The sequence below is a fragment of the Ranitomeya imitator genome, chromosome 1 (genome assembly GCF_032444005.1).
Source record: "Ranitomeya imitator isolate aRanImi1 chromosome 1, aRanImi1.pri, whole genome shotgun sequence".
Taxonomy (NCBI): domain Eukaryota; kingdom Metazoa; phylum Chordata; class Amphibia; order Anura; family Dendrobatidae; genus Ranitomeya; species Ranitomeya imitator.
This window is the reverse complement of record NC_091282.1, coordinates 344,007,023-344,034,025: the sequence shown is the minus strand read 5'-3', so window position 1 is coordinate 344,034,025 and position 27,003 is coordinate 344,007,023. Positions and strand designations below refer to the sequence as shown.

Sequence of the window (27,003 nt, the reverse complement as noted above, 5' to 3'; positions counted from 1 at the left end):
AGTATATACCCGGCCATCCCGGATTTCTTCTTCGGTAGTGTTCCTGGGAGCTACCCCATCACAATGTAATCGAACGATTTACAGTCCACATGACACGTACATGAGACTTATCACACAGTGTCTCACATGAATGTGTCTCCGGGAACCCCTCTATGTAATGTTTACTGGTCTGCCAATCTTTACAAAGAACGGTCGTGAAGTAAAGATATTGAGGCCACTGCCAAGGTAGAGGCTAAAATGTAAATGTGGCCACTATTTCCTCAGATGCCTAGTACCAGTTAACACCCTTTAGCGGATATATTTCTATCCACAGCTATTCATGTCCAGTGTTTTTCAGCGTGTAGTAGCCCTAAACCTTGACCTTCAGCAGCACAGTTTAGTCTTGCTCCATCTCTTCCTCAGGTGGTGTTCGGATGGTTTACCCCTCAGCCTTTGTGCTCATAGCTCACAGTGACCTACCTATTCCACCCAGCACTGTGAACACTGGGCATAGTGGCACAAGTACACAGCAAAACGCGGTTTTCACTAAAGATCCCAGCCCGTGCAGGATGCCCTTGACGCCACCCACGTCACCAGATCAAGCTGCTCCCGGTAAGTGTTCAGATAACCATACTATATATTGGGGTTCCTTTTACCTTGCAATGAAGTGATCTGTCAGCTTGTCATTTTCTGGATTTGTGAAGAATGTGTATTTCCAGGGCTGTGAGATTCCCATTTTTATGGTTTTTGTTTCTCTGTCGCTTCATTTGGTGGACAAAGGAAACCATGTGCTGTGCCCACCAAACAGGGCTCAGGGAAAAGGATTTTACAGCAAGTTCCCAAAATTGTCTTTATGTGCAGACCTTCAGTTTTGAAATCCACTTCTGTTTCCATGTGGGAAAAGAGAACCTGAACTGATGGTCAGGACAGGTCTGTAACCGAATGGACCCCATGGACTATAATGTTGTCTGTCTGGCTCCCACTAGCTATGGTTCTTGTTACAGTAAAGTACCATTCACAGTAGCTGCAACCAAACAGAAGCCATTCTAGTCTTTGGCGTCTTTCTGCTGCCATTTGCATCTGTTATGCATGGAATCTGTCCTCCGCATGATTGGAACAGAGGGATGGCATGTAAGCGGCAGCTGTGCACAGAGCCGGCATTTCTGACTATACTCATGTTCATGCCGCATTGTTGTTACATTGTACATGTTCATCTCTAGGGGCCAGGCTTCTTCTATATTAACCCCTTCCCGACCTGTGACACAGCGTATGCGTCATGAAAGTCGGTGCCAATCCGACCTGTGACGCATATGCTGTGTCACAGAAAGATCGCGTCCCTGCAGATCGGGTGAAAGGGTTAACTCCCATTTCACCCGATCTGCAGGGACAGGGGGAGTGGTAGTTTAGCCCAGGGGGGGTGGCTTCACCCCCTCGTGGCTACGATCGCTCTGATTGGCTGTTGAAAGTGAAACTGCCAATCAGAGCGATTTGTAATATTTCACCTAAAAAAATGGTGAAATATTACAATCCAGCCATGGCCGATGCTGCAATATCATCGGCCATGGCTGGAAATACTAATGTGCCCCCACCCCACCCCTCCGATCGCCCCCCCAGCCCCCCGATCTGTGGCCCGCTCCCCTCCGTCCTGTGCTCCGCTTCCCCGTCCTCCTGTCCGCTCCCCCGTGCTCCAATCACACCCCCCCGTGCTCCAATCAAACCCCCCCGCACTCCGATCCCCCCCGTGCTCCGAACCACCCCCCCTGCACACCGATCCCCCCCCCCTGCACACCGATCCACCCGCCCGCACACCGATCACTCTCCCCCATGCTCCGATCCCTCCCCCCCCGTGCTCCGACGCCCCCCCGTGCCCTGATCTCCCCCCCCTGTGCCCTGATCTCCCCCCCTTATACTTACCGATCCTGGCGGGGTCCGTCTTCTTCCCCGAGCGCCGCCATGTTCCAAAATGGCGGGCGCATGCGCAGTGCGCCCGCCGAATCTGCCGGCCGGCAGATTCGTTCCAATGTGAATTTTGATCACTGTGATATAATCTATCACAGTGGTCAAAATAAAAAAACAGTAAATGACCCCCCCCATTTGTCCCCCATAGATAGGGACAATAATAAAATAAAGAATTTTTTTTTTTTTTCACTAAGGTTGGAGTTAGAACTAGGGTTAGGGTTAGGGTTAGGGGTAGGGTTAGGGGTAGGGGTAGGGGTAGGGTTAGGGTTAGGGGTAGGGTTAGGGTTAGGGGTAGGGTTAGGGGTAGGGGTAGGGGTAGGGTTAGGGTTAGGGTTAGGGTTTCGGTATGTGCACACGTATTCTGGTCCTCTGCGGATTTTTCCGCTGTGGATTTGATAAATCCGCAGTGCTAAACCGCTGCGGATTTATGGCAGATTTACCGCGGTTTTTCTGCGCATTTCACTGCGGTTTTACAACTGCGATTTTCTATTGGAGCAGTTGTAAAACCGCTGTGGAATCCGCAGAAAGAAGTGACATGCTGCGGAATGTAAACCGCTGCGTTTCCGTGCAGTTTTTCCGCAGCATGTGTACAGCGATTTTTGTTTCCCATAGGTTTACATTGAAATGTAAACTCATGGGAAACTGCTGCGGATCCGCAGCGTTTTCCAAAGCGTGTGCACATACCTTTAGAATTAGGCTATGTGCACACGGTGCGGATTTGGCTGCGGATCCGCAGCGGATTGGCCGCTGCGGATCCGCAGCAGTGTTCCATCAGGTTTACAGTACCATGTAAACCTATGGAAAACCAAATCCGCTGTGCCCATGGTGCGGAAAATACCGCACGGAAACGCTGCGTTGTATTTTCCGCAGCATGTCAATTCTTTGTGCGGATTCCGCAGCGTTTTACACCTATTCCTCAATAGGAATCCGCAGGTGAAATCCGCAGTAAATCCGCAGGTAAAACGCAGTGCCTTTTACCCGCGGATTTTTCAAAAATGGTGCGGAAAAATCTCACACGAATCCGCAACGTGGGTACATAGCCTTAGGGTTAGGGTTGGGTTGGAATTAGGGTTGTGGTTAGGGTTAGGGGTGTGTTGGGGTTAGGGTTGTGGTTAGGGGTGTGTTGCGGTTAGGGTTGTGGTTAGGGTTACGGCTACAGTTGGGATAAGGGTTAGGGGTGTGTTGGCGTAAGAATTGAGGGGTTTCCACTGTTTAGGCACATCAGGGGGTCTCCAAACGCAACATGGCGCCACCATTGATTCCAGCCAATCTTTTATTCAAAAAGTCAAATGGTGCTCCTTCCCTTCCGAGCCCCGACGTGTGCCCAAACAGTGGTTTACCCCCACATATGGGGTATCAGTGTACTCAGGACAAACTGGGCAACAATTACTGGGGTCCAATTTCTCCTGTTACCCTTGAGAAAATAAAAAATTGCTTGCTAAAACATCATTTTTGAGGAAAGTAAAATGATTTTTTATTTTCACGGCTCTGCGTTGTAAACGTCTGTGAAGCACTTGGGGGTTCAAAGTGCTCACCACATATCTAGATAAGTTCCTTGGGGGGTCTAGTTTCCAAAATGGGGTCACTTGTGGGGGGTTTCTACTGTTTAGGCACACCAGGGGCTCTGCAAACGCAACGTGACGCCCGCAGACCATTCCATCAAAGTCTGCATTTCAAAACGTCACTACTTGACTTCCGAGCCCCGACATGTGCCCAAACAGTGGTTTACCCCCACATATGGGGTATCAGCGTACTCAGGACAAACTGGGCAACAATTACTGGGGTCCAATTTCTCCTGTTACCCTTGAGAAAATAAAAAATTGCTTGCTAAAACATCATTTTTGAGGAAAGAAAAATGATTTTTTATTTTCACGGCTCTGCGTTGTAAACGTCTGTGAAGCACTTGGGGGTTCAAAGTGCTCACCACATATCTAGATAAGTTCCTTGGGGGGTCTAGTTTCCAAAATGGGGTCACTTGTGGGGGGTTTCTACTGTTTAGGCACACCAGGGGCTCTGCAAACGCAACGTGACGCCCGCAGACCATTCCATCAAAGTCTGCATTTCAAAAGTCACTACTTCCCTTCTGAGCCCCGACGTGTGCCCAAACAGTGGTTTACCCCCACATATGGGGTATCAGCGTACTCAGGAGAAACTGGACAACAACTTTTGGGGTCCAATTTCTCCTGTAACCCTTGGGAAAATAAAAAATTCTGGGCTAAAAAATTATTTTTGAGGAAAGAAAACGTATTTATTATTTTCACTGCTCTGTGTTATAAACTTCTGTGAAGCACTTGGGGGTTCAAAGTGCTCACCTCACATCTAGATAAGTTCCTTTCGGGGTCTAGTTTCTAAAATGGGGTCACTTGTGGGGGGTTTCTACTGTTTAGCCACATCAGGGGCTCTGCAAACGCAACGTGACGCCCACAGAGCATTCCATCAAAGTCTGCATTTCAAAATGTCACTACTTGACTTCCGAGCCCCGACATGTGCCCAAACTGTGGTTTACCCCCACATATGGGGTATCAGCGTACTCAGGAGAAACTGTACAACAACTTTTGGGGTCAAATTTCTCCTGTTACCCTTGGGAAAATAATAAATTGCAGGCTAAAAGATCATTTTAGAGAAAATAAAATTTTTATTTTATTTTCATGGCTCTGCGTTATAAACTTCTGTGAAGCACTTGGAAGTTCAAAGTCCTCACCACACATCTAGATTAGTTCCTTTGGGGGTCTAGTTTCCAAAATGGGGTCATATGTGGGGGATCTCCAATGTTTAGGCACACAGGGGCTCTCCAAACGTGACATGGTGTCCGCTAATGATTGGAGCTAATTTTCCATTTAAAAAGCCAATTGGCGTGCCTTCCCTTCCGAGCCCTGCCGTGCGCCCAAACAGTGGTTTACCCCCACATATGGGGTATCAGTGTACTCAGGACAAACTGGACAACAACATTTGCGGTCCAATTTCTCCTATTACCCTTGGCAAAATAGGAAATTCCAGGCTAAAAATCATTTTTGAGGAAAGAAAAATTATTTTTTATTTTCATGGCTCTGCATTATAAACTTCTGTGAAGCACCTGGGGGTTTAAAGTGCTCAATATGCATCTAGATAAGTTCCTTGGGGGGTCTAGTTTCCAAAATGGGGTCACTTGTGGGGGAGCTCCAATGCATAGGCACACAGGGGCTCTCTAAACGCGACATGGTGTCCGCTAACAATTGGAGCTAATTTTCCATTCAAAAAGTCAAATGGCGCGCCTTCCCTTCCGAGCCCTGCCGTGTGCCCAAACAGTGGTTTACCCCCACATATGAGGTATCGGCGTACTCGGGAGAAATTGCCCAACAAATTTTAGGATTCATTTTATCCTATTGCCCATGTGAAAATGAAAAACTGAGGCGAAAAGAATTTTTTTGTGAAAAAAAAAAGTACTTTTTCATTTTTACAGATCAATTTGTGAAGCACCTGAGGGTTTAAAGTGCTCAATATGCATCTAGATAAGTTCCTTGGGGGGTCTAGTTTCCAAAATGGGGTCATTTGTGGGGGAGCTCCAATGTTTAGGCACACGGGGGCTCTCCAAACACGACATGGTGTCCGCTAAAGAGTGGAGCCAATTTTTCATTCAAAAAGTCAAATGGCGCTCCTTCCCTTCCAAGCCCTGCCGTGCGCCCAAACAGTGGTTTACCCCCACATATGAGGTATCAGCGTACTCAGGACAAATTGGACAACAACTTTCGTGGTTCAGTTTCTCCTTGTACCATTGGGAAAATAAAAAAAATGTTGCTAAAAGATAATTTTTGTGACTAAAAAGTTAAATGTTCATTTTTTCCTTCCATGTTGCTTCTGCTGCTGTGAAGCACCTGAAGGGTTAAAAAACTTCTTGAATGTGGTTTTGAGCACCTTGAGGGGTGCATTTTTTAGAATGGTGTCACTTTTGGGTATTTTCATCCATATAGACCCCTCAAACTGACTTCAAATGTGAGGTGGTCCCTAAAAAAAATGGTTTTGTAAATTTCGTTGTAAAAATGAGAAATCGCTGGTCAAATTTTAACTCTTATAACTTCCTAGCAAAAAAAAATGTTGTTTCCAAAATTGTGCTGGTGTAAAGTAGACATGTGGGAAATGTTATTTATTAACTATTTTGTGTCACATAACTCTCTGGTTTAACAGAATAAAAATTCAAAATGTGAAAATTGCGAAATTTTCAAAATTTTCGCCAAATTTCCGTTTTTATCACAAATAAACGCAGAATTTATTGACCTAAATTTACCACTAACATGAAGCCCAATATGTCACGAAAAAACAATCTCAGAACCGCTAGGATCCGTTGAAGCGTTCCTGAGTTATTACCTCATAAAGGGACACTGGTCAGAATTGCAAAAAACGGCCAGGTCATTAAGGTCAAAATAGGCTGGGTCATGAAGGGGTTAAGCTGCAGCCGTACTTTGCAGTCCCTATACAGACTCTGAAATACGCTTGTGTGAACCCTGCCTTAGGTTGTGGTTTTCATTTTTTCCCTTGGTGGGATGCCATTAATTTAGAATGTTGGCTCTAACAAGTTAATGTCATACAATATCTACCCATGAAAATGTAATTTTCACTTAGGGTTGAATCTTGTTACATGAAGAACAAAACTACATAACAAAGATGACTAGGAGTGGAGGTTGTCTTAACATTTGTGTAGTACATTTTGTTCTGGAGTGAGGAGTTCAAGGCTGTAGCGATTTATACAGTGTTTGGGTGCCCTCTTGTGGCCTCTTCCGGGAACTGCAGATGTTTTCAATCTAAAGAGGGACTGTCCCAGCTACTGTACATTCCAACAGTGGACTGAACACACTGATCTTGATGTCTGGTTTTTCTTAGGCCATGTTCACACGTTGCGTCGGGTCCCTGCGGGTTTTCCCGCAGCGGATTTGATAAATCTGCAGGGCAAAACCGCTGCGGTTATCCCTGCAGATTTATCACGTTTTGTCCTGCGGTTTCCGCTGCGGGATTTCCTACTATTGATGCTGCATATGCATATGCAGCATCAATAGTAATGTTAAAAATAAAAAAATAATGATATACTCACCCTCTGACGTCCCAATCTCCTCGGCGCTGCAGGCGGTGGTCCGGTTCCAAAGATGCTGTTCGAGAAGGACCTTCGTGACGTCACGGTCATGTGACCACGACGTCACCGCAGGCCCTGCTCGCACAGCAACCCAGACCGGACGGCCGCGTGCAGCGCTGAGAGGTGAGTATAGCATTATTTTTTATTTTAATTCTTTTTTTAACCACAAATATGGTTCCTGGGGCCTGGAGGAGAGAGTCTCCTCTCCTCCACCCCGGGTATAACCCGCACATTATCCGCTTACTTCCCGCATGGTGGGCACAGCCCCATGCGGGAAGTAAGCGGATCAATGCATTTCTATGGGTGCAGAATCGCTGCAATTCTGCACAAAGAAGTGACATGCTGCGGGTTATAAACCGCTGCGTTTCTGCGCAGTTTTTACAGCTGTTTGCGGTTTCCCGTTGGTTTACATGTTACTGTAAATGCAATGGAAACTGCTGCGGACCCGCAGCATCAAAATCGCCACGGTTCCGCTGTAAAAACCGCAAAGTGTGCACATGGCCTTAATATTACTACTTATATTGTTATTTATTAACAGTTTAGTGGGAATATGTCATCAGAAAATGACAATGTTTGAATCAGGATTTTATGTTGGTTGTGTGTTTAATTTCTTTTTCTGATAATTTTTCATATCGTTATCCTATACTTAAAAAAGAAAAAAAAAATCAGAAATCTTGCAATTTTATTCACAAAGACCTTTACTCTGGTTAAAGCATGCTTAGAAAAGCTCTCCTGTAAATGTCCATGAGTCAGTCGGTCTACTAGAGGACTGCAGACTATGTGCATGGGACTGCTGTACAGAACAGGAAGTGAGTATTGGTCTTAATGGCAAGTATAAAACTATGAAGATATGATATTATTTTTAAGTTGTTTATGATATGAAATTTTACCATAAAACACGGATTTAAACAGGTCATTTTCTGAAAACACATTTGCTTTGATTGTATAGAAATATTAAACTGTTATATAACCCGTGGCAAAAATTATGGAATCACCGTCCTTGGAGGATGTTTATTCAATTTTGTAGGAAAAAAAAGCAGATCACAGACATGGCACAAAACTAAAGTCCTTTCAACTTTCTGGCTTTAAGAAACACTAAAAGAAATCAAGAAAAAAAATGTGTTAGTCAGTAATGGTTACTTTTTTTTAACCAAGCATAGGGGAAAAAGTATGGAATCACTCAATTCTGAGGAAAAAATTATGGAATCTCCCTGTAAATTTTCATACCCAAAAATAACACCTGCATTAAATTAGATCTGCTCGTTAGTTTGCATCTAAAAAAGAGTGATCACACCTTGGAGAGCTGCTGCACCAAGTGGAGTGAGATGAATCAAGGCTCCAATACGAGAGATGTCAATTGAAACAAAGGAGAGGATTATCAAACTCTTAAAAGAGGGTAAATCATCACGCAATGTTACAAAAGATGTTGGTTGTTCACAGTCAGCTGTGTCTAAAATCTGGACCAAATACAAACAACATGGGAAGGTTGTTAAAGGCAAACATACTGGTAGACCAAGGACGACATCAAAGCGTCAAGACCGGAAACTTATGCATTATGGAAGCAATATGTCTCCAAAACAGGAAATGCACGACAAAACAAATGAGGAATGAATGGGTGGAAACTGGTCTGTGACCGAACTGTAAGAAACCGCCTAAAGGAAATGGGATTTACATACAGAAAAGCTAACAAAAGCCATCATTAACACCTAAACAGAAAAAAAACAAGGTTACAATGGGCTAAGGAAAAGCAATCGTGGACTGTGGATGACTGGATGAAAGTCATATTCAGTGATGAATAGCGAATCTGCATTGGGCAAGGTGATGATGCTGGAACTTTTGTTTGGTGCCGTTCCAATGAGATTTATAAAGATGACTGCCTGAAAAGAACATGCAAATTTCCACAGTCATTGATGATATGGGCCTGCATGTCAGGTAAAGGCACTGGGGAGATGGCTGTCATTACATCTTCAATAAATGCACAAGTGCACAAGTTTATGTTGATAATTTGGACACTTTTCTTATCCCATCAATTGAAAGGATGTTTGGAGATGATGAAATCATTTTTCAAGATGATAATGCATCCTGCCATAGAGCAAAAACTGTGAAAACATTCCTTAAAAAAAGACACATAAGGTCAATGTCATGACCTGCAAATAGTCCGGATCTCAATCCAATTGAAAATCTTTGGTGGAAGTTGAAGAAAATGGTCCATGACAAGGCTCCAACCTGCAAGGCTGATCTGGCAACAGCAATCAGAGAAAGTTGGAGCCAGATTGATGAAGAGTACTGTTTGATACCGGCATCAGGGGCTTATCTACAGCATTCTGTAATGCTGTAGATAAGCCCCCCGATGTATCCTGAAAGGTAAGAAAAACAGGTTATATTATACTCACCCAGGGGCGGTCCCGCTGCGGTCCAGCGCCTCCCATCTTCATACGATGACGTCCTCTTCTTGTATTCACGCTGTGGCTCCGCACAGATGTACTTTGTACAGTGCGCAGTGGGGGCCTCTCTGACCTTTCCTGGCGCTTGCGCACTTCAGTACTTTGCTCTGCCCTCAGCAGGGCAGACAAAGTGTGCCGGAGCGGCGGCGTGAATACAAGAAGAGGACGTCATTGTAAGAAGATGGGAGGCCCCGGACCGCAACGCCCATCGGACCAGACCACAGCGGGACCGCCCCTGGGTGAGTATAATCTAACCTCTCTTTCTCATCTTTCAGGACACATGGGGGGCTTATCTACAGCATTACAGAATGCTGTAGTTTCCCTGATGCCAGTGGCCTTAGTTTATAGGCCATTTTTGGGGTGACAGAAACTTGCCATTTGAAATGACTTTAGTTTTGTGCCATGTCTGTGATCAGTTGTTTAATTTTCTAGAAAAAAAGCAGAAGGAACATCCTCCAAGGCCGGTGATTCCTTAAATATCACTGCAGTTATGTTGGTTTAATTGAAACATTTCTTTTCAACCTTCCAGGAGACATTAGATCTGTATCGGCAAGTAGCAATGGCCAGTCAACAGGAGATTGTGTCAGCCATTCGAGGCACAGTCCAAAACGTGGAGGGAGAAGTTATTTGAAGTTGCGGAGTCACATGGCTCAGAGAGCTTGGAGGGAATGCATCCTGAACAGAAGTCCATCAATGTAAGGCTAGTCATGAAAGTTGAGATCAGTTATATTAAACCCGTTCCGATATCGGGCTTACATTTACGCCAATATCGGACTCCCTCCCTTTGAAGTGGGCTTCGGCGCTGAGCCCACATCTTTCCAGGGACATGTCGGGCTCAAACTCCGACAGCGGCATTGAAATCCTGCTTCTGGCAATCACGCCGGAAATACGCAAACCAGTGACAACACCCACCCCCCGTCACGTGATCGCGGGTCACCGATATGCTGGCATGACAACCTGAGGTCTCCTGGAGTCCTGTATCGCTGTCAGTGCCTGCTTGCTGTGAGTGCCACCCACTGGTTGGCACTCATAGCAAGTGAGCAATTCTACTACATACAGGTGATATGAACATCGCCTCTATGTAGCAGAGCCAATCGGATTGTGGCAGCATCTACTCTCCTGTGTAGACTATTGAAGCATGCCAAAAAAAAAAAAAAAAAGTTTTTTTTAAAAATATAAAAAAAATATAAAAGTTAAACTCGCCCCCCTTTCACCCCATTCAAAATAAAACAATAAAAATAAAATCAAACCTACACATATTTGGTATCGCCGGTTCAGAATCGCCCGATCTAGCAGTAAAAAAAAAAGGATTAACCTGATCGCTAAACAGTGTAGCGAGAAAAAATAAAAAATGCCACAATTACGTTTTAAAATGCAATAACGGGCGATCAAAAGATCGTATCTGCCCCAAAATGATATCATTAAAAACGTCAACTTGGCGAGCAAAACATAAGCCCTCACCCGACCCCAGATCACGAAAAATGGGGACGCTACAGGTATCTGAAAATGGCGCAATTTTTTTTTAAAAATGTTTTTAAAACAAAGTTTAGATTTTTTTTTACCACTCAGATAAAAAATAACCTAGACATGTTTGGTGTTTATGAACTCGTAATGACCTGGAGACTCATAATGGCAGGTCAGTTTTAGCATTTAGTGAACCTAGTAAAAAAGCCAAACAAAAAGCAATTTCACCACAATTGGATTTTTTCCCCCCCGTTTTCCAGTACACATCATGGTAAAAACCAGTGGTGGTGTTCAAAAATACAACTCGTCCCGCAAAAAACAAGTCCTGGTCATATTGACGGGAAAAATAAAAAAGTTATAGCTCTGAGAAGAAGGGGAGTGGAAAACGGAAAATACCTCGGGGGTTAAATTTGATCAGAAACCTTTCAGAAACTGACTTGGTATTTTTCTCCTGTAGATCAAATGTTCCCAACCAGCAAGAGGAGGAAGTGACAGTTAGCAGAACGCCTTGGGACTTTGTGGATCCTACCCAGAGAGTCAGCTGTTTATGCTCCAGGTGAGCTCAAGGCCAGACCAATATATCTGAGAGATTCAAGGGACTTTCCAATGCATTAAGTAATAAGTACAGTGGCATGTAAAAGTTTGGGCACCCCGGTCAATACTACTGTTATTGTGAACAGTTAAGCAAGTTGAAGAAAATGGGCCAGTGCACGGTGTTTCATTTGCATTTTTTGGATCTGCCACATGTTGTTTCTTTCTGCAGGCACAAGTTATCCAAGCAGCGGGGTGCACAAAATTCAACTCGTCCACCCTCTGTTTCCCAGACTTGTGTGGGTGGCAACCCCTCTTCCAGCAACTGTACCCTACAGCCTTCTGCATCTTCCAAGCACAAACCTAATGATCGCCAGGAGAAGGCAGACAAACTGCAGAAAAAGGCCACAACTCCATTCCATCACCGACCATCTCCAACCCATAGTGAACAATGCATGACACAGGAACAAGCTGTGCAGCAACGCCAAGGAACAGAGCCTGCAGCTGGAACAACCACCACTACATCAAATAGACAGTTTTCTAGTATAACTCCGGCAGGGGAATTAGATCAATTATTGCCCGTTCCTCCTGCAGACTCCCCACATTCGCCTGCCTCACCAATGCCCCCCACTCTTAGTCCACAGCCTCCTCAACAAGAAGTAGAAATTCCTGATCAAGAAGTGGCTGTCTCGAATCTTTACCCTAATGGTTTAGACATGCAACCACTCGATGACAGGACGCTAATGGCGGCTAGCCTTGGCTTGCCTTTGATTACAGAAATGAGTGAGACCAGTTTGTATTGTGCCGGTCTTCCCCAAAATCGGGATGTAGAGGACAGCTGGCATGGTTACAAGCTTCCAACTGTTGGTAGCCAAGATTTTCGTCCACCAGAAATCCAGGGAGAGTGGTACGAAGCCAAGCAGGAGGTGGGAGCTGAGAGCACTGCACTTAAAAGGTAGGAAAGACTTTACTGACCTGATGACGCGTAGTCTGCACTTTGAAATGTTTTTGCACCTGTGTCAGACATTGACACAAAGCAGATATTCAACGTGAGTAATAAGCAGACTCTGATTTTTCTAAATCTTATGGTTTCTTTCCATGATTTCAGGCTACTGTCTCAGCCCAACAAACGATTCAAAGTCTTGGATGAGAAGCGCCAAGTTCTTTCAGACCTTAATTATGCCGACCAGCTTCCCTTACATCCATGCGAAGGCTTTGGGGAATCCACTGATCCATACACATTTGAGGATGGAGATATTAAGTACAGTTTCACCACTGCTAGCAAAAAATGCAAGATGGTAGCAGAACGGGACCTTTCTCGGAAGCAAAAGGTGATATATAAAAAATAAAAAAGCTAGGGCAGCTTTGGCCATGGCACATGTGATGCTGCTAAATATCTTTGTAGGCTGCTGCTACATCCTAGTGTAAGGCTATGTTCATACTTTGTGTTTTTGCTGCTTTTTTTAATGCAAATTTTCAGCTGCATTTCACGGTACCAGCAAAGTATGAGATTTCAGAAATCTCATGCACACATTTTGTTGTTTTTTTCCTGTTTTGTCAAAGAGCTGCTGTTTTGCCAAATGCTGCATGTCACTGCGTTTTTCACCCATTGAAAGCAATGGGTAGTGCAGAAAGCTCAGGTATCAGGTTTTGCTGCCTTTTTGGTGCCCAAACCTGATTAAGTTGAATCAGAGATTTTTGTTTATGTACCAAGCTTTATCAGCATGCGTGAGAGACAAATATACCCTAATAAAAACGCAGCAAAAATGTAGCACAATTTGCTTTTTTTTTTAAGCTGCTTATAACACAGCTTATAAACTTTGCATTAAAAAAAGCTGCAAAAGCGCAACGTGTCAACATAGCCTGATGTGGTTGTCAGTGGCCTTGATGTAACCCTCCACCTTCCCAGATTACCATATTACTAAAGTCGCAAAAGAAATGTTAATAATTTTGGCTAGATGTTCATTATTCTTTTTTCATCTTTTTTTGGTTGAATTGTACTAATTTTTGGTACACATGTCATGTCTTTGCAGGCTGATGAGGAGTTTGATAAAGATGCATCACCTACAGAACATACTGCACCAGTGCCTGATGGGAAAGATGCCATGTCCATTTTTAGCCCCATGTCAAAGACAGGTAGATATTCCAACTTTGATACATGTCAGGTGATCTTTATCTTCCTTTATGGTTATGTATAATAGAATGCAGAGTTGTATATGTGACTATGCTAAGATGCCTGCACAAAACGATGCTAAACAAAATCTTTCCTTGGCAATTGTCTTTCAGACCCACGGCAGGACCGTGGGGTGGCAGCTAGTCTCACACAGGTCACTGATTTGGCACCTTCTCTCAATGACCTGGACAACATATTTGATAACTCTGAAGATGAGGACCTGGTATGTTATAAAGTCTTTTCTTTACAAGAAAAAAACATAACCATTACAATAAAGATATCCTGATCGTAAAAGCTCCTTACATTTGTGTTATATTGCATTCAAAAGTTTTCATCTGCTTATAATCTTGAAAGAGATAGTTTGACGGAACAAATGCAATCTTATTGTAATGTAGCTCTAGTGCATGCTCGTGCTCTAACATTACACACTTGCACGCTTGTCTTTCTCTGCTCAGTTTATTGATTTTGTTCTTGTGATATTCCAGATTATTTTGCAGCTCAGTGTGGAAAATATACCTTTACTATCAGAATTTCAGACTACCAAATAACAGGATTAACCCCTTAATCCCATATGACGTACTATCCCGTCGAGGTGCCCTGGGACTTAATTCCCAGTGACGGGATAGTACGTCATATGCGATCGGCCGCGTTCACGGGGGGAGCGCGGCCGGGTGTCAGCTGCCTATCGCAGCTGACATCCGGCACTATGTGCCAGGAGCGGTCACGGACCGCTCCCGGCACATTAACCCCCGTCACACCGCGATCAAAGATGATCGCGGTGTGCCGGCGGTGCAGGGAAGCATCGCGCAGGGAAGGGGCTCCCTGCGGGCTTCCCTGAGACGATCGGTACACGGTGATGTACTCACCGTGTACCGAGCGTCTTCTCCCTGCAGTCCCCGGATCCAAAATGGCCGCGGGGCTGCATCCGGGTCCTGCAGGGAGCACTTCTGGGGCAGGAGCAGGCTGCAGCTGCAGCTCTAATCCTGCCCGGCTGTTTGTCAGATCACCAATCTGACAGAGTGCTGTGCACACTGTTAGATCAGTGATCTGTGATGTCCCCCCCTGGAACAAAGTGAAAGAGTAAAAAAAAAAAAAATTTCCACCGTGTAAAAAAAAAAATAAAAAAAAAATTCCTAAATAAAGAAGAAAAAAAAAATATTCCCATAAATACATTTCTTTATCTAAAAAAACAAAAAAAAAAACAATAAAAGTACACATATTTAGTATCGCCGCGTCCGTAACGACCCAACCTATAAAACTGTCCCACTAGTTAACCACTTCAGTGAACACCGTAAAAAAAAAAAAAAAAAAAAAAGAGCCAAAAAACAACGCTTTATTATCATACCGCCGAACAAAAAGTGGAATAACACACGATCAAAAAGACAGATATAAATAACCATGGTACCGCTGAAAACGTCATCTTGTCCTGCCAAAAACGAGCCACCATATAGCATCGTAACCAAAAAAAATAAAAAAGTTATAGTCCTCAGAATAAAGCAATGCCAAAATAATTATTTTTTCTATAAAATAGCTTTTATCGTATAAAAGCGCCAAAACATAAAAAAATGACATAAATGAGATATCGCTGTAATCGTACTGACCTGAAGAACAAAACTGCTTTATCAATTTTACCAAACGTAGAACGGTATAAAAGCCTCCCCCAAAAGAAATTCATGAATAGCGGGATTTGGTCATTCTGCCTCACAAAAAAATCGGAATAAAAAGCGAACAAAAACTGTCACGTGTCCGAAAATGTTACCAATAAAAACGTCAACTCGTCCCGCAAAACACAAGACCTCACATGACTCTGTGGACCAAAATAAGGAAAAATTACCGTATATACTCGAGTATAAGCCGACCCGAGTATAAGCCGACCCCCCTAATTTTGCCACAAAAAACTGGGAAAACTTATTGACTCGAGTATAAGCCTAGGGTGGAAATGCAGCATTTACCGGTGAATTTCAAAAATAAAAATAGATCATTATTTCCCCATAGCTGTGCCATATAGTGCTCTGCACCGTTCATATTTCCCCATAGGTGTGAACCATATAGTGCTCTGCACCGTTCATTGTGCCCCCTAGCTGTGCCATATACGGTGCTCTGCACCGTTCATTGTGCCCCATAGCTGTGCCATATACGGTGCTCTGCACCGTTCACTGTGCCCCATAGCTGTGCCATATACGGTGCTCTGCACCGTTCACTGTGCCCCATAGCTGTGCTGTGCCATATACGGTGCTCTGCACCGTTCACTGTGCCCCATAGCTGTGCCATATACGGTGCTCTGCACCGTTCACTGTGCCCCATAGCTGTGCTGTGCCATATACGGTGCTCTGCACCGTTCACTGTGCCATATACGGTGCTCTGCACCGTTCACTGTGCCCCATAGCTGTGCTGTGCCATATACGGTGCTCTGCACCATATACGGTGCTCTGCACCGTTCACTGTGCCCCATAGCTGTGCTGTGCCATATACGGTGCTCTGCACCGTTCACTGTGCCCCATAGATGTTCCACATAAATTTGTGCCGCCGCTGCCGCAATAAAGAAAAAAAAACACATACTCACCTCCCTTGATTGCAGCTCCCGGCGTCTCGTTCCGGCGCCTCCATCTTCCCGGCGTCTCTGCTCTGACTGATCAGGCAGAGGGCGCCGCGCACACTGTATGCGTCATCGTGCCCTCTGCCTGAACAGTCAGAGAGCAGAGACGCCGGGAAGATGGAGGCGCCGGCCGGGAAGATGGATCGGCGGCTGGAACGAGGACAGGTGAATATGCTATACTTACCTAGTCCTGGCGATCCTCGCGCTGTCCCCTCCTGTCTTCGGTGCCGCAGATTCTTTCTCTATCAGCGGTCACCGGCACCGCTGATTAGAGAAATGAATAAGCGGCTCCGCCCCTATGGGAGGTGGAGCCGCTTATTCATTTCTGTAATGAGCGGTCCCACGTGACCGCTGAAGAGAGGAAGAAGCTGCAGCACAGAAGCCCGTGGGACGGCAGGGACAGCGCGAGGATCGCTGGGACTAGGTAAGTATACCTCAGCGCCCTCACCCCCTCACCCGCCGACCCCACCGCTACCATGACTCGAGTATAAGCCGAGGGGGGCACTTTCAGCCCAAAAATTTGGGCTGAAAATCTCGGCTTATACTCGAGTATATACGGTATAGGTCTCAAAATGTGGAGACGCAAAAACTTTTTTGCTATAAAAAGCGTCTTTTAGTGTGTGACTGCTGCCAATCATAAAAATCCGATATAAAAAACGCTATAAAAGTAAATCAAACCCCCCTTCATCACCCCCTTAGTTAGGCTAGGTTCATATTGCGTTAATGGGTTAACGCTAACGGACAGCGTTGCACGGCGAAAATGTCGCAATTATCGCCGTGCAACGGGTCCGTTAGCGCACCCATTGACAGCAATGTGATTTTCGGGTGTAGTGCATCGCTAGAGCGTGCCATTTTCGGCTCGCGCTAGCAAGGTGCCGTTCTTTTGTGGCGCGCCTCGGACGCTGCTTGCAGCGTCCGCAGCGCGCCCGAGGTCCGATCCCCGATCTTCCAGAGCGGTGACGTTTACGCGACCACTAAACGCGACACCTAAAAAGACATTGCGTTAGCGCAATCCGCTAGCGCTAAACGGATTGCCCTAACGCAATGTGAACCTAGCCATAGGGAAAAATAATAAAATAAAAAATGTATTTATTTCCACTTTCCCATTAGGGTTAGGGTTTGGATTACATTTACGGTTGGGATTAGAATTAGGGGTGTGTCAGGGTTAGGTGTGTGGTTAGGGTTACCGTTGGAATTAGGGTTAGGGGTGTGTTTGGATTAGGGTTTCAGGTAGAATTGGGGAGTTTCCACTGTTTAGGCACATCAGGGGCTCTCCAAACGCGACATGGCGTCCGATCTCAATTCCAGCCAATTCTGCATTGAAAAGGTAAAACAGTGCTCCTTCACTTCCGAGCTCTCCCGTGCGCCCAAACAGGGGTTTACCCCAACATATGGGGTATCCGCGTACTCAGGATACATTGGACAACAACTTTTTGGGTCCAAGTTCTCTTGTTATCCTTGGGAAAATAAAAATTTGGGGGGCTAAATATCATTTTTGTGGGGAAAAAAAAGGATTTTTTATTTTCATGGTTCTGCGTTATAAACTGTAGTGAAACACTTGGGGGCTCAAAGTTTTCACAACACATCTAGATAAGTTCCTTGGGAGGTCTAGTTTCCAACATGAGGTCACTTGTGGGGGGTTTGTACTGTTTGGGTACATCTGGGGCTCTGCAAATGCAACATGACGCCTGCAGACCAATCCATCTAAGTCTGCATTCCAAATGGCACTCCTTCCCTTCCGAGCTCTGCCATGCGCCCAAACAGTGGTTCTCCCCCACATATGAGGTATGAGCGTACTCAGGACAAATTGGACAACAACTTTTGGGGTCCAATTTATTCTGTTACCCTTGTGAAAATACAAAACTGGGGGCTAAAAAACAATTTTTGAGAAAAAAAAAAATTTATTTTCACGGCTCTGCGTTATAAACTGTAGTGAAACACTTGGAGGTTCAAAGCTCTCAAAACACATCTAGATAAGTTCCTTAGGGGGTCTAGTTTCCAAAATGGTGTCACTTGTGGGGTTTTTTAATGTTTACGCACATCAGGGGCTCTCCAAACCAACATGGCGTCCCATCTTAATTCCAGTCAATTTTGCATTGAAAAGTCAAATGGCGCTCCTTCCCTTCCGAGGTCTGCTATGCGCCCAAAAAGTGGTTTACCCCCACATATGGGGTATCGTCGCACTCAGGACAAATTGCACAACAATTTTTGAGGTCCAATTTCTTCTCTTACTCTTGGAAAAATAAAAAATTGGGGGCGAAAAGATCATTTTTGTGAAAAAATATGATTTTTTATTTTTACGGCTCTGCATTATAAACTTCTGTGAAGCACTTGGTGGGTCAAAGTGGTCACCACACATCTAGATAAGTTCCTTAGGGTGTCTACTTTCCAAAATGGTGTCACTTGTGGGGGGTTTCAATGTTTAGGCACATGAGGGGCTCTCCAAACGCAACATGGTGTCCCATCTCAATTCCTGTCAAATTTGTATTGAAAAGTCAAATGGCGCTCCTTTCCTTCTGAGCTCTGCCATGCGCCCAAATAGTGGTTTACCCCCACATATGGGGTATCAGCGTACTCAGGACAGATTGTACAACAACTTTTGGCATCCATTTTATCCTGTTACCATTGGTAAAATAAAACAAATTGGAGCTGAAATAAATTTTGTGTGAAAAAAAGTTAAATGTTAATTTTTATTTAAACATTCCAAAAATTCCTGTGAAACCCCTGAAGGGTTAATAAACTTCTTGAATGTGGTTTTGAGCACCTTGAGGGGTGCAGTTTTTAGAATGGTGTCACACTTGGGTATTTTCTATCATATAGACCCCTCAAAATGACTTCAAATGAGATGTGGTCCCTAAAAAAAAAATGGTGTTGTAAAAATGAGAAATTGCTGTTCAACTTTTAACCCTTATAACTCCCTAACAAAAAAAAATTTTGGTTCCAAAATTGTGCTGATGTAAAGTAGATATGTGGGAAATGTTACTTATTAAGTATTTTGCGTGACATATCTCTGTGATTTAAGGGCATAAAAATTTAAAGTTGGAAAATTGCGAAATTTTCAAAATTTTCGCCAAATTTCCGTTTTTTTCACAAATAAACGCAAGTTATATCGAATAAATTTTACCACTACCATGAAGTACAATATGTCACGAGAAAACAATGTCATAATCGCCAAGATCCGTTAAAGCGTTCCAGAGTTATAACCTCATAAAGGGACAGTGGTCAGAATTGTAAAAATTGGCCCGGTCATTAACGTGCAAACCACCCTCGGGGCTTAAGGGGTTAAGCCTTTTCATTACATAATTTTTTTCCCTGGTTTTAAACCTTTTAGGCGGGATCACCAGGCACTCGTGCAATGAAAGTTCCCTTGAGCGGGTCAGAGGATCGTAATGTTGGCAAAGCAACAGTTCCGTACTTGCCAAGTAAGTAGAATCCTTTGCCTTCTGGATGTTTGCTGACTTGTAAGACAGTGATTTAAAGCTTGGGACTTGCATAGGCTCACTGTATAGCTGGTTGGATGGTAACAATGTATGCTATGGCTTTTGGGCATTGACCCACTAGAGCAGGGGTGGACAATTTATTTTCCCAAGGGCTACATGAGACCGTGACTATTTTGTGGGCTGCACTAATAGGATTAAATTAATACTGCTCAATATTAATATCATTATTTTATATTAATTCAGTCCCCACTCTATACAGTATGAGCCCCCACTATATACAGTACGAGTTTCACTGTCATAGAATCATTAAATGTTAGTTGGAAGGGACCTCAAGGGTCATTTTGTCCAACCCTTTGTTCAATGCATGATTCGCTAAGCTATCATTTTACAGTAAGTCCCACTATATACGGTATGAGCCCCTCACAGCCCCTGTATATGGTATGAGCCACACACAGCCCACTATATACAGTGTGAGCACCACACAGCACCACTATATACGGTGTCAGCACTACACAGCCCCACTATATATGGTGTGAGCACCACAGTCCCACTGTATATGGTATGAGCACCACACAGCCCCACTATATACGGTGTGAGTGCCACACAGCCCCACTGTATATGGTGTGAGCGCCACACAGCCCCACTACATATGGCATGAGCACCATACAGCCCCACTACATATGGTATGAGCGCCACACAGCCCCACTACAAATGGTATGAGAGCCACACAGCCCCACTACATATGGTATGAGCACCACACAGCTCCACTACATATGGTATGAGCACCACACAGCCCCACTATATATGGTACGAGCTCCACACAGCCCCACTATATATGGTATGAGCACCACACAGCCCCACTACATATGGTATGAGCACCACAGCTCCACTATATATCGTACGAGCCCCACACAGCCCCACTGTATATGGTACGAGCGCCACACAGCCCCACTGTATATGGTATGAGCGCCACATAGCCCCACTATATATGGTTTGAGCCCCACACAGCCCCACTATATATGGTACACAGCCCCACTGTATATGGTATGAGCACCACACAGCCCCACTACATATGGAATGAGCGCCACACAGCCCCACTACATATGGTATGAGCGCCACACAGCCCCACTACATATGGTATGAGCACCACACAGCCCCACTACATATGGTATGAGCACCACGGCTCCACTATATATCGTACGAGCCCCACACAGCCCCACTGTATATGGTACGAGCGCCACACAGCCCCACTGTATATGGTATGAGCGCCACACAGCCCCACTATATATGGTTTGAGCCCCACACAGCCCCACTATATATGGTACACAGCCCCACTGTATATGGTATGAGCACCACACAGCCCCACTACATATGGAATGAGCGCCACACAGCCCCACTACATATGGTATGAGCACCACACAGCCCCACTATATATGGTACGAGCCCCACACAGCCCCACTATAAACGGTATGAGCACCACACAGCCCCACTATATACTGTATGAGCACCACACAGCCCCACTATATATGGTATGTGTTCCACACAGCCCCACTGTATATGGTATGAGCACCACACAGCCCCACTATATACGGTATGAGCACCACACAGCCCCACTATATATGGTATGTGTTCCACACAGCCCCACTCTATATGGTGTGAGCCCCACTATATATAGCAGTGCTCCCCAACTCCAGTCCCCAAGAGCCACCAACAGGTAATATATTCAGGATTTCCTTAGTATTGCACAGATGATGGAATTCTTGCCTTTCCAGGTAATTCAATTATCATCTGGGCAATACTAAGGAAATCCTGAAAACAAGACCTGTTGGTGGCTCTTGAGGACCGTAGTTGGGGAACACTGATATATAGTACTAGATGGTGGCCCGATTCTAATGCATCGGGTATTCTAGAATATGCATGTCCACGTAGTATATTGCCCAGCCACGTAGTATATTGCCCAGCCACGTAGTATATTGCCCAGCCACGTAGTATATTGCCCAGCCACGTAGTATATTGCCCAGACACGTATGTAACAAGTTAAAAAAGAGTTAAAATTAAAAATAAACATATACTCACATTCCGAGGGAGCCCTTGTAGTCCTGGCGCTTGTGTGCGGTGCACGCAGCAGCTTCCGGTCCCAGGGTTGGATGAGCACAGGACCTGTGATGATGTCGCAGTCACATGACTGTGACGTCATGGAAGGTCTTTCTCGCATACCATCCTTGGCCCCGGAACCTGCCGCTTGCACTGCCGAGGTGAGGACGCGACGGCGGAGGGTGAGAATAACCTTTTTTATTATTATTATTATTTGTAACATTAGATCTTTTTACTATTGATGCCGCATACACATCATTAATAGTAAAAAGTTGATCACACAGGGTTAATAGCTGCGTTAATGGAGTGTGTTACACCGCGGTCCATTAACGCTGGCATTAACCCTGTGTGAGCGGTGACTGGAGGGGAGTACGGAGCGGGCACTGACTGCGGGGAGGAAGGAGCGGCCATTTTTCCGCCGGACTGTGCCGGTCGCTGATTGGTCGTGGCTGTTTTGCCATGACCAATCAGCGACTTGGATTTCCATGACAGAGGCCGCAACCAATGAATATCCGTGACAGACAGAAAGCCAGACAGACGGAAGTGACCCTTAGACAATTATATAGTAGATGTGCCATCACATGCTTCTCTTCACCTTGTGAGACCTTACATCACCCACTACATACAGTATGAGCCCCCATATAGCTGCTTATATGTAGGCACACATCCGATACACATAAAGGAAAAAACCTAACAAACCTTTTCCCGACGCTAGTCTCTGGTGCACTGATGCTCCACACAGCAGATGGTAGGTAGTAGTGTAGTGACGTCATCGCGTTGAAAAGTTATCCCCAAGTTAGTGGCTAGTGGATGACTTTTAAAGTTCAGAACACTCCTTTTAAAGAAGTTGCACATCCAAAGCCTTGCTGTTTTAACATTGTGAACCCTTCCCCATTATGTATTGCCTTTTACTTCCTTTAGCAACAGCTGATCTGCAGAGGATGTTTCCCACCCCGCCATCTCTAGAGCAACATCCTGCCTTTTCCCCTATTATGATGTACAAGGATACCATGGGCACAGACACTGCAACTACTCTTGGTATGATGGAAAGTCCAATGGTTAATTTGGCCTCCATGCAACACGTAGATTTCAAAATGGAAATTGAGGAAGGCCTTTGCAGTCCTAAACCTGAGGAGATTAAGGTATGGATGTATTCCCTGTGACTTTATATCTTTTCTTAAAAGCACATTAGCTGAATAGAACTAAATGTGGTATCAGTCATGCTACGCGCACATCTTGTTCTTGTACATGTTTCGTGTTAGTTTTTTCTTCTAACAGTGATTTGTTTTGCAATAGGACTTTTCCTATGTGTACAGAGTCCCTTCCTATCAACCCTTTCTGGGAACCTCAATGTTTGCACCACTTAAATCATTGCCCAGTCAGTGCCTGCTGTTCTTGAAAATACCAGATGCCTGCATATATCGACCCTCCTGGGCTGCCCCTCCAAAAATTCAACACCTTCCTTTACCACCTGCTGCTTCTTTTAACAGAGATGGCTATATGTGAGTATAGTTACTGTGCAATTGTTGCATTGGGTGATTCTGAAATTTGTGTTTTGTTTTTTTTCTTCACACATTTTCCATTTCTCCCCATTTATAGGAATGTGCCAAGTGAAGGGAGTTTGACAGACCAAGATTACCTGCAGCTCAACACTCCACAGACCAACACCCCTCTTGCTCCTTGTAGCACTGCTCCACCCAGCAATGGGGGAACTGGTGGCGTCTTGCCTTCTCCAGCTACTCCCAGGTTTTCTGTGCCCACTCCTCGCACACCAAGAACTCCTAGAACTCCAAAAGGTGCTGGAGGGGCAAGTGGCCAAGGTTCAGTGAAGTATGACAGCACAGACCTCTGTTCTCCAGCTTCTACTCCATCTACTACAAGACCATTGAGTTCTGTTGAGCCCGCCAGCAGTCACCCCGCTCCTGAGGCCCACAGCCTTTACGTTACATTACTTCTCTCTGACTCTGTGCTAAACATTTTCAAGGACAGGAACTTTGATAGTTGTTGCATATGTGCCTGCAATCTAAACATCAAAGGATCTGATGTAGGCATCTACATCCCAGACTCTTCGAATGAAGACCAGTATCGTTGCACCTGTGGCTTCAGTGCCATTGTCAACCGTAGACTCGGTTACCACTCTGGCCTGTTTATTGAGGATGAGATGGACATATTTGGTAGATCCTCCTACATTGGGCAGGCAGTGGAAAGAAGACTAAACATGAGAGAGGCAGCAAGGAGAAGTGAGGACCCTCCTCCACCTGCCCTTCTTTTACTTCTGCAGAGTCAATGCACTAGGCCTTTCACCATTACTGGGGGAACGTGGGACCTTTCCTGTAACAAATCCGAGTATTTTTTGGAAGGACCCAATACTAACTTGGACAAAGTGAGGGTGGAAAGTTCAGACGCTTGGCCAGAATGCTTGAATGCACTAGAGCAGGGAAGACAGTATGTGGATAATCCAACCGGTGGAAGAGTTGATGAATCTTTGGTCAGAAATGCAACCTTCCACCTTTGGCCACACAACAATGGTGAGCATTTAAAATCATGAAGGTCATTAATGCAACTGCATGTGATCTGTCTATATATCACTGTAATCTACTCCTCTTCAGTAGCGGTGACTTTTCTACCATTTCTAGGACTGTAATAGGCAATTCTGTAAGAGGTTAATGATATTTTCCTATAATCCAGGTTGCTAGACATGATCACCTATACTTTTAGGCAGAGGGCATCATGTCTCACTGGTGAAGCTTATACCCAGGAGTCATACATAAACTGAATATTGAGAATAGCGCAGTACTTGATGCCAGCCATATCCAGGCACTTCTCTGTCCCTTCGCCTCTGGTGTCTGTTACACTGATCACAGGGATTGCTTTCTAGCCATTGCCTAATGCAGTTTGATCATGATGTTGAAAAGTGATGTTGACAATCAAAAGCGTCTATTTTTATGAATACTTAATCCTGCTTGGAAGGGTATACATTACTCCCTGATTACCTCCCCCAACCTGATAGACCAGCAGAGATAGAGGAAAAAGTAATACAAAAAGCTATAAGATGTTGTCAAGTAGAAGACCTCACTGAGCCATAGGTACAGCAGTAGTTATACCTAATTTTGTCTGCACCATATACAGTATCTGATTAGTCTCATCTCAGATGAACTTGTGGTGAGTTTGTTCTTGTGTAGAGCATCAGGTCTCAATAAGAGTGTACTGCATGGAGGGACTGTTCAGAATCTTTAGCTACAGTGTATCTAAGCTGCCATCATAGCAGGCCGTCAGAACCTAAGGCCTCTTTCACACTTCAGTCTTTTTATTTCAGTCAAAATCCGTTGTTTTGTGAAAAAAAAACAAGTCCAGCAAATTCGCTGGATCTGTCTTTTTCTCATAGACTTGTATTAGTGACGGATGGCCTCACATTTCGTCCGTCATGCCCTGGGTCCGTCGGAATTTGTTTATCCGTCATCTGGAGAGGACGGAAAAAGTAACGTTTTTTTGTCTGTGTCAAAAAGTCGGACAGCGAGTGGATCCAGCGGAGTCCGTCGTTGGCTGGAATGGAAGCCTATGGGCGCAGGAGCCGTCGCTTACCATCACATGACGAAATCCAGCGACTGATTCCGTTTTTTTTTCTACACTGAGCATGCTCCAAAACTGTATTTTAGTAGCCTATTGGCCAGACAACCCCAAATCTATATATAAACCTGCCATGTGGCTTCATTCCTCAATGTGCCAGCAATAAGCATACCAGCAAGAAGCCTGCCAACAACCTGCCTGATTGATAGATGCATAGATGGTCACAATATTTGCTAGAACTCCTTCCATTTCTGCCACTTGCTCTACAAGCTCTCAAAGATGGGGTGTTAAAACACTCAATATATAGGTTTCCATTATTTTCCAGTAGCCAATCACATTTGGGAGCCTCCCATTTGGAGATATAAAAAAACGGATACGTCGAAGAAATGGATGAAAAACTGGATGCAACGGATCCGTTTTTTCGACGGATCAGCTATACAGATCCGTCAAAAAACCGGATCTGTTTCCGTTTTTCACTATTTTTGACAGATCCGTCACAGCGACGGATTTTGACTGACGTCTGAAGACTGAAGTGTGAAAGAGGCCTAACTGCCCAGGAAACCCACCTAAAGATGACACTTTTCTGCAAATGTGAATGTGTTATTTAAATACATGCTGTTTGCTGAAAGTTGTCAAAATTTTTGCATTGGTCTTTGTGAGCTTTTGTGGTTCTTAGTAATGTTCTTATAAAGAAAGAAGAAAAAAAAAAGCATGATCCAAGTAATCGAATTTGTCCCTACCTTTTCTCTTTAGTGCTTGATGTAAGCATGCTCCCATCTCAGGATGTGGTGCGCATGCTATTATCCCTACAGCCATTCCTGCAGGATGCCATCCAAAAGAAAAGGACAGGACGGACCTGGGAGAATATACAGCATGTGCAGGGTCCCCTGACGTGGCAGCAGTTTCACAAGATGGCTGGACGTGGATCCTATGGTATGATGGTCAGGTTTCCACTGTTGGTGCTCTTTAATAGTAAATGGTATACTTGTGCTTACTGTGCTGTAGGATACATTTTGAATGGAATTTGTCAGCACATTTTTACACATGAATGTAGTAGTCCAGGTATATAGGCACTTGTCTCCCAAAAAAAACAGACCAAAAAGTCCAAAAAAGTATATTTTTATTTCTTACATAAAATTAAAAATCAGGACAAACACAATGGGACATAAATGCATAAGTATAATCACCGGATATAATAAAAATAGTCTAAAAAGAGTAGAAAAAAGTCGCAAGGACACACATCCACATATAATAAGTACAACCCACCACCCCCTGTCGAAGGCTACAAGCCGAAACGCACGTCGGGTTGTCAGGCCATCCACTGTGTGAAGGACTGCATCACCTTTGTAAGTATATCACTGGCCGTTTTACATACTTTTACATACTTTTGAATTTTGACTCAGTCCCCTCATTGTCCAAACCATACTACTTTCTTTCTTGCTTCATTGGGGGCCACAGGTAACCATGGGTGTATGCTGCTGTCGCTAGGAGGCTGACACTATGCAAATAAGCAAACGTTAACTCCTCCTCGGCAGTATACACCCTTCGACAGACACAATGCAACTTAGTTTTTGCTTAGCGTCTGTAGGAGGCAAACCTGGATCTAACACCAGATCTGCATTATTTTCTTTTACAGGGTTTTTGTGTCTTATTAA

The 27,003-nt window shown here is 44.6% G+C and overlaps 1 protein-coding gene across 1 annotated transcript in view; it reads left to right on the top strand.

Annotated features, from left to right (window-relative positions):
* Nucleotides 1–27,003, top strand: part of MED13L (mediator complex subunit 13L) — a 210,554-nt gene that overhangs the window by 125,715 nt on the left and 57,836 nt on the right. Inside the window, exons 7-18 of the mRNA XM_069759849.1 lie at nucleotides 403–591; nucleotides 10,013–10,178; nucleotides 11,405–11,503; nucleotides 11,711–12,433; nucleotides 12,587–12,809; nucleotides 13,512–13,614; nucleotides 13,765–13,874; nucleotides 19,579–19,669; nucleotides 22,703–22,923; nucleotides 23,078–23,283; nucleotides 23,381–24,309; nucleotides 26,102–26,281. Of these exons, the coding sequence (XP_069615950.1) occupies nucleotides 403–591; nucleotides 10,013–10,178; nucleotides 11,405–11,503; nucleotides 11,711–12,433; nucleotides 12,587–12,809; nucleotides 13,512–13,614; nucleotides 13,765–13,874; nucleotides 19,579–19,669; nucleotides 22,703–22,923; nucleotides 23,078–23,283; nucleotides 23,381–24,309; nucleotides 26,102–26,281 (3,240 nt within the window). The remainder of the gene's footprint in view (nucleotides 1–402; nucleotides 592–10,012; nucleotides 10,179–11,404; nucleotides 11,504–11,710; nucleotides 12,434–12,586; nucleotides 12,810–13,511; nucleotides 13,615–13,764; nucleotides 13,875–19,578; nucleotides 19,670–22,702; nucleotides 22,924–23,077; nucleotides 23,284–23,380; nucleotides 24,310–26,101; nucleotides 26,282–27,003) is intronic.